General features: G+C 43.7%; 1 protein-coding gene across 2 annotated transcripts in view; it reads left to right on the top strand.

The window, feature by feature from the left end:
* The window catches only part of NEK6 (NIMA related kinase 6), a 45668-nt gene that overhangs the window by 22022 nt on the left and 11554 nt on the right, over nt 1-12092 (top strand). For both annotated transcript variants that reach the window (XR_004841179.1, XM_009648816.2), the window contains exon 7: nt 8090-8184. Coding sequence is in view for 1 of the 2 variants with exons in the window: in XM_009648816.2 (XP_009647111.1) it covers nt 8090-8184 (95 nt within the window). In the remaining variant the exon portion in view is untranslated. The remainder of the gene's footprint in view (nt 1-8089; nt 8185-12092) is intronic.

Genomic DNA, 12092 nt, shown 5'->3' with positions numbered 1-12092 from the left:
CTTGGTTTTGGTTTAATTAAGACATTTGTTTAAGTAGCTGTGAGTGATGAACACCCTGCAAACCGGCGCGTGGTACCCGCGCAGACCCAGGCTGCGATGCCGGGCACTTCCCGTAGCTGCGTTGCCCTGGCAACCGCCCTGAACCATCATTTCTCTGGCTGCTGACCCATGAATTGAACGCGCGGCTTATGCAAATATATTCATCTAATTTTTTTTTTTTCTTTCTTTGTATTTGCTAGCATCAGACTGGCATAAAAGGGCATTAGGCAGTACCACAACCCGTCTGACAGGTGTACCACCGGGCTGCGGCAGCACGGCCGCCACCGTGTCAGGAATGGGAGCTGTAATTAGAGCAAGGAACAGAATGAACGTCAGACGAATTACCAGGCAGCAGATCATATTTGTCAGGAAGGATTGCATACATAAAAATTAAGTGACAGTACATGCCGGGGTAATGAAAGAAAAATGAAAGATTTGCCCATACACAGCTCGCGAGATGCAGGCGAGTGCCTTGCTCGGCGCGGCGGCACGACGCCTGACCAGCGGCACGGCCGGTCAGGAGCATCACCGGGGCAGCCGGTGACCATGAGGCAGGGAAAGCCCTGGCCTCTGGAAAACCTCCATGGGCAGACCTGTGAGAGGGGAAACATGGACACCTCCTGTCTCACTGAGTAACTGAAGTGCGTTGGGAAAGGCGGCAGCATTGTGGGGTGGGTGATAAACACCAGAAACCCGCTGGAGGCTGGGAGGTGGGGTGAATTCACCGGTGGCACCTCTTCTGCCGCTTTCCCTTTTCCCTGTCTCACTTGTGAGAGAAGACAGGAGATACTTTTCCATAGGGGAGAGCTCTTCATGCGCAAGCTTTACCAGAAAACTCCCATATTTTAAAGGTAATGAGCGTAGCTAAGGTGAATTTTAGTCCTCCTTGTTACAACACGGTGGCTTACCGTCCTTCCTTCCCTATTGTAAGCTCCCTTGTATCAGAAGCTCCAGGATTTAGTTCGATGGAAATGGACTCTCATATCACAGAAACTTCATTTTTTTGGGGGGTGTAGGAGGGAACGGGGGGGAAATTCAGCATGAAGTGAGGAGGAATGCTTTTTCCTTTTTATTTTCAGTACTGCTTACTATTTTCTTGAAAAACTTTTACAGCCTCTTCTTTTGCAGTTTATAATGCGAGCATTTTACTACATTCATACTCTTTTTTTTTTCCCTTTTCTTTTATTTGTATGGTGTTTTTTTTTCCCCAGAGGAGCTGCATGATACCTGTTTGACAGACTGTTTCACTACAGAAAATGACTGTACTTAACCCAGGGCTCTGCACCCAGTAATGACGAAATGACATCTGGGTGCTGGAGTTTGGGGGGGTGACACCGTGCAGTCTGGGTTGATGTTCGAGTACTGGTCTGTGGTGGCTTCCAGGTGTCGTCTCTCTCATTCAAGATTTAATAGGACTAGGAGCAGTTTTTGTCTGTTTTTAATGTTTGATTGTCTGCGTTATTTACTTGGTTGATCTCCGAGGTGGGCATCCAGAGGAACATCTTGTCAGTTAAGGTGGTTCTGATGTGCTTGTTAAAAAGTTTGAGTCATTAACTGTGCTATAAAACCCAATTAGTTAGACGATGAAAATGCTAAGTAGTAGAGCATAATTAAAACCTGCATAGACTTTGGAAAACTTAACAGTAAGTTGGTAGATTTTGGTTTCACTAGGAACTGTAATAAATACAGAGAATTTCCATTAATATTAAGATGGATAACTTTATCGTGAACTGCTAGAATGCCCATTTTAGCCAAATAAACTTGGCATTATCCAAAGCTTCTGATGGGCTTTACATTTTGAAGAGAAAGGAGAAAAGAAGAAAACCCAAAACAAAAAAACAAAATTTTACACAGAATAGTCTTGTTTTGGAGCAGATGATTTATTATTTATTCTTGGGCGAGAATAAACTTGGAGCAGATTTTTCTTTGGGGGGATGCACGTAAGTCAAAGCTTCCCAGTTTAGAGCGTGCAAATGGCCGTGAGTTGGAGTACGTGAGGTGTTCACGCTCCTTCTGGTTTCTTGTTGGATGCGAGAGCAAACAGGGAGTAACTGCCGTCATGAGACGACCTCTTTTATAAATGGATTATTTGTCTTTTTTTTTTTTTTTTTTTTTTTCCTTTTGCTTGCCAAGCCAGTTTGCCACCTGAAACAAGGTCACAGCCCTCCAAGGGGCTAGCAAGCAGGACTTGTTAAGAGAAAGTGGGAACAAGAAGGCTGCTCAGAATGTCAGCAGCCAATATTCTGTGCGTTTTGAGAAACTTTGGCCTTTTGATCTGTGTTTGTGGAAGAAAAGATGGCTGCAGAGTTCCTGCAGGTACATTGTACTGCTGATGTGAAAAAACAAATCCAAAAAACTGTAAGGATTTTGGTAGGGTTCTGTATGTAATTAAATGCTAATAAGAAAAAAAGAGAGAGCTTAGAGCAACAAGTCCTATAAAAACAACTGCAATATTCTTACAAAAAAAAATAAATATTTTGTGCATAATAAGTGATTTTTTTTTTTTTTTCTTCCCCCTTGAAACAGTTAGGGGGGGTACCTCACACTGAGATTGGAAGGAATTTAAAGTAAACTTTAGTGCATTTAATCACAGTTTCACTTCAGCTTATTCCCAAAAGTTGAGCTATTTCCTAAACTCTCCTTCTGGGAAAAGACCTCAGCCGCCTTTTTGGAAATACACCCCGAGTAACACAAGCATTTAGAAGCAGGTAGTTATGGATGAGGCTCCTTTTAAATAATGCTGTAAATTTTTCTTGGTAACCTACCAGCATGTCTAGAGAGATGAGAGGGTGAGAGTTGTGGACTTTCATTTTCAAGTAGAATTGCTTCCCCGCTGCGTCTGTACCACCAGATATTATTAAAACATACTAAGAATTTTCTTTTTTCAACTGTCTGTATGTTCATGGAATATGTAATAGTGTGTCTTGCATGTTAAAGCTAAGCTAATAGTTCTGGAAATACTTAATTATTATTTTTAAAACTGTGGTTTTGTTACTCCTGGGTGGCGTATCAGGTTTTTGAGCATAGTTCTCTGCCTTTTTCATTTGTAATGAGCATGTTTCAAAAATCACAAGTATTTCAAAACATTGCGAAGTTTGTTTTGACAGGAGTGGAGCATCTCTAGAACGAAGGAGCGCTTTAATCAGTATTACCCCTTTGAGGCCCGCCTTGTGCTCTGATATCTCTTGGTTTGAAACTGGGAATACTCTGTAAAGATACAATAAAGGTCAGAATTTGTAAGGTTCTTTCATATTCAGAACTCTGTTCCCTGCTGTGAGAAAGAAAAGTGATAGATTCAGAAACGCTGTTCAGCTCAGTATTAAATATGAGCTGGAAGGTGCTGGTGAAGGTGGAACACGGAAAGCATTCCTGGTCACTTGTTCTTTGCAGCCAGATGTGGCTATGGAGTGGGATTAATTACAAGAGATGCTTATTTTTTATAGCGTTTAAAAAACCCCAACAGACAAAGCCTATTAAAATATTTGGAGATGCTCTGCACTGATTTCAGTCTAACGACGATGTGCCTAAAGGCGCGGGAGGCTGCTCTGCAAGAGACTCATCTGTGGTGCTTTAAATCCAGTGAATGAGACTCTTGCTAGAGCCTCCGAAAAGCATGAATCAGATTTTGTCTTGTTTCAGCTAAGGATGAGTTTCACAGGCAGCATTGATCCCTGGATGAACTGTATTTGCACAGGGAGAAGCTCTGTATAGAAAATAACGATCGGTGTGTGACTGTACTAATAACTGGGTCACAGTCACTTTCTCAACAACAAACCCCCTCTGATTCAAGCTGGAAAATGTTTTTTAAAAGAGCGAGCGTGATCTTCCCTGTGTAGTGAGAGACTTGCTGAGTTCAGGAGTAGCGTCGCTCTTTACCTGGGTGCTCCTGTGACAGACGTGGGAGCTCAGCTCCGAGTGCCCGCGCACGCTGGGGCTCCAGTTGCACGGGCAGGGTTTTGATTCAAACTACATCTGAGAAGAAAGGAATTGGAATTTTGTTTCTGGATTAACTTTGCCTTTGCCTGTGTCTTCTCCTGGTGAACCAAGAGAGACTGCTCTTAATCGAACTCAGAATAATTACCATTTCCCTAGTTTGGGTGTTGCACACATCCCAGAGCTGGCCCCTGTGGGTGTTGTAGCTACGCACGCCGACAGCGCTGGGGAGAGCGGGAAGAAACGTTGTTCTGGTATCGCTGAAGCGTGCTGGTATTCAAGCGAAGTGTTCCAACTTTCAGGAGTAGAACGGGAAGACGCTTCCTTAGTCATAATCTTCTCTACCATTTTGCGACCTTTATAACTTTAAAGGCGTTACTCTACCAGCTGGTGATTAATATTGAATCTGAACAATATTTTGTATTTTCAGTAGGGCAAACACCAAAGAAAGTTTGCGATTAATAGTCTCCGATTAGCCTATCCTTGTCAAATTGACTAATGTAATGCAATGGTGAGCCCTGACTGATTGCACTGGAAGCCTTGTGCGGTTTTCTAGAAGATGCTCATTACAGGAGATTCCCACATAATGTTGGACAGGCCATAAAGAGAATTGGGCTTGTCAGTCTTTTATCATGACAGTTATTTAAAAATTAATGCATCAGTTTTGAAACGCAGAGACCTGCTTGTTCATACATTTGCTGACAACACTACAGTAATGATAGGTAAATGTGCAAGGTAGACTTCATAAAATCAGCTCAGGCGTGGGCTGCTCCACAGACCTATTAAAATAATGGAACAGACTAATGCACAGAAAATCAAATATGGACTGTAACGCACTCATCCGTATTACAAACCCTGTCATTCTGCTTTGATCGAAGGTCGTTCTGAGGCATTATCTGAAACGACAATTTTAGCCTACCACGCAGACCCCTGCTAACGTGGAAGGCAAGGCCATAACTTTAGAGCCCACGCGTTGTTACTTGCTCTGAGATTGTCACGCAGTGACCCAGAATAACTGACCGCCAGAACACCTACGGCTGGAGGCTGCCCCTGGCACCAGCGCTCTGAAGCACGAAGACTTAGGGGAGCAAAAGTGGGAATGATCTTGGTGTTCCCTCCTGCCAGCTGCGTGCTGCTGTCCGCCTGTGCTCCGCTCCTGTACGCGCTGTCAGTGAAGGGCGAGCCTGTCTTCTGCTTCATCCGCTCCGTTAACAGCCCTGGCAGATTTGAGAAAAGCAGAAGTGCTGAGAAGTTGAAGGTCGGGAAGTGTCTTGCACACTGGTGCTCAGTGGGGACTTCCAAAACTGTCTTCAAGAACTTCACATAATGAATCACCGTTTCTTCTGCAGCTGCATATTTCTAAGCAGGAAAATGAATCACCGCTATTCCAACCAAGTCAGTTCATGTACAGAAATCTGGCAAATGTGTGGGAATTACTTGGAGAGCTGTGCTGCCATTGTGTGCATCTTGCATGCACATGGAAGAGATCCACGGAAAGCCTTGTTGGATTCCTTGAATGAGTCTGGGCTCCTTTTGGCGTTCTGCGACGTTACTCTGTGCGGTCTGTTCAAAATTACTAACTATTAACAGAACTCTGGTCCCATCCATGCACAGAGGCCTTTCACTGGCAATTAAACCCAGCCAGATCTGGGGCAGTGTCAATTTGGCACGCTCCTGGGCTGCATATGATATTACTGAGCGTGGAAATATAATAAGCTCCATGTGTTATTTTTCCTGTGTTACAGTTTGTATAGAATTTGCAAAAATGTAATTTCTCATTCGCGTACTCTTCACCTTGCAAGTGAAGTAATTTCTTATTTGAATGACTTGCAAGCAGAAGCTGAGTTCATCATATAGGGCAGCTGATTACTGAAAGTCCTGGGGGACCAAATAAATGAGCCAGTCAGGGAAGTGGTCCCCTTTCTGGGTTACTTGGGCTATTTTGGGAAGTGGAGTTTTATATATGTATTCCTGTAACATCTTATGTTTCACACCAATGCCATAGGATTAATTTCACATTATATGCTACATTTCTGAGTAGCTCTGAGTAAAAATCATTGAGGTTCAGTAGACTCAAGGTTTGGGCATAGGAATGCACGACAGAAATGTAGGATAAAGATTGAAGAGCATTGGTTTGGGGCGTGGGGGTGTTTGGCGTTGTTTTGCAGTAAGCTGCCTAGTTTCCACCCCAGAGAAAGAAAATGCCTGGAGGATTTAAGGTGGTGTAGCTGGTGCAACGTAATCTGAGTTTACCCTGGAGCACCCTGGGGGCTTCAGAATGTTGATATGGTAGAGACTTTAGTGATGGGGTGAACTGGGAGGATCTGGTGCATGTGGCATCCATACTTCCAGCAAGACCTACGTAAGGGGTATGTCGGGATGCTTTGGAGGCATGCTAGCACTGACAGTACTGATTTCAAATCAATGCTCTTTGTTTTGACCAAATAACCTAAGAGAAGACTCTTGTATTTCTCTGATTTCCACCTTCTGTTGGGATGCTGATGTACTGAGAAGGTGCAGTTGTCTGACTCCTCGGGTGCTGCCCCGCCTCTAACGCTCCTCTGTGTCTTGGGTTGTATCCGTGTTGGGAATTCTTCAGGGCTGTAAAAGTCTTTCTGTCCTGCAAAGACAGCCTTCGTACGGTGCCTGTATCGAAGGGATCTTGGCCTGTGTTTAGGCTCTCTCGATGACAGAGGAACGCAGTTGAGGTTCTGACTCGGGCGTATGCTTACCATAGAACCATAGAATCGATTGGGTTGAAAAAGACCTTGAAGATCATCAAGTGCAACCGTTACTTAGCACAGCCTGGTCTAAGCTAGAGGGACCCCAAAGTGATTTTGTTCAGGTACCACGCTGACGGCAGCAGCTTTGTGCTGGGCCATCTGGGTGCTGGGTGGGGGTTGATTTTTGCCTTTCAGGAAGCCATTGCTTTCTGCCCCAGAACTCATTTGTTCCCTACAGGGTGCAAACCCCTCCTTAGTGTCGGGGGAAGGTGGTGGCTGTTCTTCCCCTCCACCCCTAGTACTGTCCTTCGGCTGCTTATTAGTGTTCCAGCTGTCTGCAGTCAGCATTTCAAATGGAGAAATTGTAAACTGACTGTAACAGGCAAATTAAACATTTGCCATCTTGTGAGGAAAGGCCTTTAATTAGGAGGAGGATACGCTGGAATGCCAAAAGCAAAAAAAAAAAAAAAAATAAAAAAAATAAAAAATGACAGAGGCCGGGGAAGCAGGAGAAAAGAGAGTGTATAAAGTCCTTGGATGTTTTAATAAATGATGTATCTGAGGATTATTTGATGTAGTTGAGACTGCCAGGATGTCTTGTGTTTTCAGTACCACAACTGAAACTTATTTAGGATTTTAAAAAGAACCTTTTTGAGGTAAGGAATTTATTAATAATTTCCTGTAACTCCTGTCCAAAATGCTGGAGTAAATTTCTTTTGATAAAATACAGACTTCTGGAAGTACATAGAAATCCCACAGCTTCTGACGTGACTACAAGTTGGGGCAGGATTTTAAAGTTTGGAATGATGATCCTGGTTCTTTCAGAAAGTTTTTGAATACCTGTCTGGTGTGCTGAGCTTGTTACTTCCATTTCTCTGCTGCAGTAAATGGTCTCCTGAACTCTTAAAAAGGGTACCCCGTCATATCTGGAGCCGCTCTGTCATGCCGCTGGCGCGGTGCGTGTCAGGTGAACGTTCGGTTGATACGCTGTCACGGGATTCTTGGGTTCGCAGAGCACGTTCGTGACATCTCGCTCGCAGTTTCAGTGCTGTTGAGCAAACCAAAGGAGGGTGATGCTCTGTGACTGCTCTGGCCGTCTGAGGCGCTCTGAAGGCACTCGGAGGGCTGGAAGGGGAAGAAAATGTTCCTCGAATTTCAAAAATACAGAAGACATTTTCAGTAATGTTCAGCAGTCCTCTAGCTCTGTATGTGATGATACATTTGGTTCTACGCCTTCGAAACCATGATTTGTTTCCAAATTCTTGTGCCAAACTCTTCTAATTAGCTATTCATGCTAAACTTAATCCTTTAATGAAGTCAAGCTTCTGTGTAATACAAGTTGCACGGTCGCTTTGTAAGGCTATAACTCCTTGTTTGTGTTTTTTGTTTTGCAGTGGGAACTCCGTACTATATGTCCCCAGAAAGAATACATGAAAACGGCTATAACTTTAAATCTGATATCTGGTCTTTGGGCTGTTTATTGTATGAGGCAAGTATCTTCTAACTCTTTTTTTTTTTTTTTTTTTTTTTTTTTTTTTTTTTTTTTTTCTTCCTTCTTCCCCCAGGTTTGTCCTGACCACGCAATACGGTGCAGGAATTGAGTAGGTCAGACTTACTTTAGCTTAATTGTTGAGAAACCTTATGAAAAGTTATCTCTCTTTGTGCTCATCGTTTGCTTTTTGAGCATGGAGAGCAAAGGGACTGTGCCGTGCAGCACGGTACTTGCACAGAGTTAATTCAGGTCGCAGTAGATGTTGAGGACACAGACGTGAACAACCCAGCTCACTGCACGCTTGCTTCCCCCTGTGAGCAGAGCTGTTACTGGGAAGCATGTTCGTAACTTCTCCTGAATACTGCATTTGTTTTAAAAATAGCAAATTCATTTGAATGTAAGCTTCTGGTTTTTAAATTGAATTCTGACCAATGGGAATATTTTAATTTTGGGAGCTTTCAATAAAGAAAAATAGAGGGTTTATGTAATTCGAAATCAGTTCCTCTAACTTCATTAGACTGTAGCTGGAATTTTTTCCAGTTGTACGTTGTCTTGTAGCCACATGCACAGATAGAAAGCAGGCGCACTTTGTATGAGCTCCACGCTTAGTGTGCAGCTTTTTCTTAAGCTATTACATATATTTTGAAAATAAGTGATGTGACTTCATAACAGTATTTGAGTTTTGTGATTTCATTCTTAGCAGGGATTGAAGGGTACTGAACAGTCTTGTCTTCCTTTGTAGTCTAATCTTAATCTTTTTTAAATGTACACATCTTTTGAATCCAAGTGCATGTCAACATTTAGAAAGCTCTTACCCCAGCCCAGAGAATTAAAAATCCCTGGGATATTCAGTACTAAGAATACTTCTCACCTCCTCTTTGGATAATAAATTACGTGAACTGATGACATTTTGCTTCTCACTACAACTTCTCGTAACCACACAGAATTAGAGCATAAAAAGAAATGTAACTCATTTTGTGAGCACATCGGATGTGCAGACTGCTGTAGTTCAGCATGTACTTCAGCCAGGTGAGAGACAAACCTTTTGGGACAAATGGTATAAAAATGAATTTTCACATAGCTTGTCACTATGTATTTTGGGGAAGAATGTTCATCTAATCCAACAAATTGCTCGTTCCATGAGGTCCCCTACCGTCACTGCTGTGCTACCAAGCCCCGCGTCGTACAGTTCGGTGGGTGCTGATGTATTGCTGGCAGAGTGGGAACGTGCTGTGTGGTGTACATCTTCAGAGAGACAGACTGGTGCTGGAAACTCTGAGAAGTAGATGGATAAAATCCTGCTAGAGGGACTTGGCCAGTCTTGAGGGCTCAACACTAACAGCCTTTTGCTTCTCGCATGTAAGACAGCAGCACAGCTGGGTGCAGTTATGGACTTTAATGTGGTCCAAAAAATGCTCTTGGGGGTAAAAAGGCCCACAATTACCCATTCTTTTTATCCTCCTACCAGTGTCCCTCCAAAGACCGTGTTTCCACCATGACGTAAAGGCTCTTCAGACAGCCTGCTCACAACTGCTGACTCTCTGTGCACTTGACACGGCACGGAGTTTAATTAAGGGAGAAGATTTTATCTGGGTGTCTGGCACAAATGCCCCGTAAGTCATCCCAGGCAGTGTCAAGTCCCAGCATTGGCTTTCCTAGTATTGGAGCCAGTAGCCACTAGATCTGCTGAGAGGCAGATCCACTTTGGTGGAGACACTGGAGCCCAACGTGGCTGTACCACTGATTTATTGTTAAAATTCCAGGGGATAGGAGGGAGAGAAAGGGCATAAGGCACCCTGCTAAGTACTTGATCAAAAAATACTTGGAAAATTGTGAGCTTAAATTGAGTGGTTTTGTGTCTGTCCTCAAATTCTCATTACCTCTAGTGACGGAATTCAAGAGACTTTTAATAATTCCTGAAGCAGCCGCAGCACCATAGCACTGAAAAGCTGGTACTTTTATAAAGGATGGTTTTGCTTGTAATGCTTCTAATGAGATAGTGAGAACTGGAATGGTACGGTATAGCTGTGTGTACCTGGGTCTGCTGGTGGCATTGGAAGAGGAATTTGGAAACTCTTCTGTGGGAGCAGAAGGAAGCCTGAGCTCCCAGCCATGCGTTATGCTGAACAGTTCCAGGTACACTTTGTGTATTGGGACTAAAGAGGAATTCTCAGTTTAGGGCTTCGCTGAGCTGAGGACGTTGGCCCCGCCATGGTGCGTTGGACTTGCCAAGCCTATCGGTGACAGTCAAAAGTCGCCCGAGCTGAGCGCCGCTACTCGTTTGCTGCTGTGGCGTACAGCTTCCCCGTCAGGCTGCTCCGAGCCACTGCTGAGGCTGAGCTCTGCTGGAGATGGGATTCCAGATTTATGCAGAGAGAAATATTTAGCGTTGTGCTAAGATATGTTTTTGTTGTAGGCAATATGGTCCCCTTATGGCACAGTAGTCTTGGTACTCCTTATATTTCAAGAAGCTGACTTAATTGCGCGCTGAACATAATTCTCTGGTAGGAGTAGCAGTACTGTAGTAACGTGTGAAAGATTTGGCAGTGAAGCGTTTTTAAATTTACTTCCTACGTAGGTAAACCTTAACGTTGTGAATAGGAGCTGTGAGGCCTTGCAAATTCCAAGGAGGACTGGACAGTTACCAGTTTTGTGTTCCGTAGGTAAAGAGCTACTTGACTTTTTAAACTTTTTAGAATTTGGAAAATGAAAAATCAAATCCGTATGTCTTTGAAGGAGCTGTGTTTTATCTGCACTTATTTCTTGTACCAAGAATGCTTTTCCATTTGGCTTAAAAGTAAGGAAGCGGTATTTGTTTGGTTGTGAGTCACTTCTGATCTTTCTCCAGATAGATTGTGTAGATAAGCTGGAGAGAGATTTAATGTACAAATTGCCCTCAGAGACGTGCGTGTCCACTGGAATCCACCCCGGGCGCGCTGAGGGGCTTGGGATGTGATGCCACATAGCACCACTTAACTTTGACATTGATAATCATACAGTGTTTTTTATTAAATCTTATCAATATAGTAGTAACTGTCTCCATCCCTCACTTCCCATAGATATCTGTCAGCAAGATAACTTGGAGGGGATAGAAATAAGTTGTTAATTCGCAGAACATAGCTACAAGCAATGACTTTAGCAGTTCTGGCAAGACGGTCAATTTGAACACTAACAGCGATTCCTACATGTATGTATTTTTTAACCAGTCGTACTGCATGGTGGGCATCTTAAATGGCGATCTAGCTGTCCTGTGGTAATTGGTCTAATCAAAATGTCAGGAGCAAACTCCGATGTAGCGTCACAAACTGTTGTTAGTGAGATATTTGGAGCGCCTGTGGTCGTGTCCCCTGCGGACTGGGCTGGTTTGGCAGAACGTGTGCGCCATCTCTTTCCATTTGAATTCTCTGCATTTACCACCCCAAAACCCCACGTTGCTTCCTTTTCGTTCCTCCTCTTTGCACATGACTGCTTAACTAGACTTGGAAAGAAAATTTAACGGAGATTGAAAATACCTTTCAGCCTTGCTGGCGTTATCGGTGTTTGTACTGAAATCTTGGAGACCTTGTTTAACCCTTGGTTGCCTCCTGCGCCTTCCCTAAGGCCCAGTAGTGTTTTTTCTTGGAACAATTTTGCGTGCTGGGCTCTCCACTTTTGTTCTAACTGATTGAGAGCAGTTTGCTACTAATCTCCAATTAGAGATTAGTGTCTCTAATTGTAGTCTGTAATTTTTTTTCCCCACTGATTTGCCTGTTACTGTTATGACGGCAATGAAGTAACAGCGATACGTCGTCACCTTTTTGCCTTCAAAAACTTCCAAAAGGCCCCGAGCACCGGGCTGTTGGGGCTCTTGCCCAGCCGGGGGGGCTCCCTTGGCAAGCCTCTTGGGTGACTCTTCAGCCTCCGGT

The sequence above is a fragment of the Egretta garzetta genome, unplaced genomic scaffold (genome assembly GCF_000687185.1).
Source record: "Egretta garzetta isolate BGI_Z169 unplaced genomic scaffold, ASM68718v1 scaffold211, whole genome shotgun sequence".
NCBI classification, from domain to species: Eukaryota; Metazoa; Chordata; class Aves; order Pelecaniformes; family Ardeidae; genus Egretta; species Egretta garzetta.
Note: the sequence above shows the minus strand (reverse complement) of the source record. Positions and strands in the feature narration are given on the sequence as shown.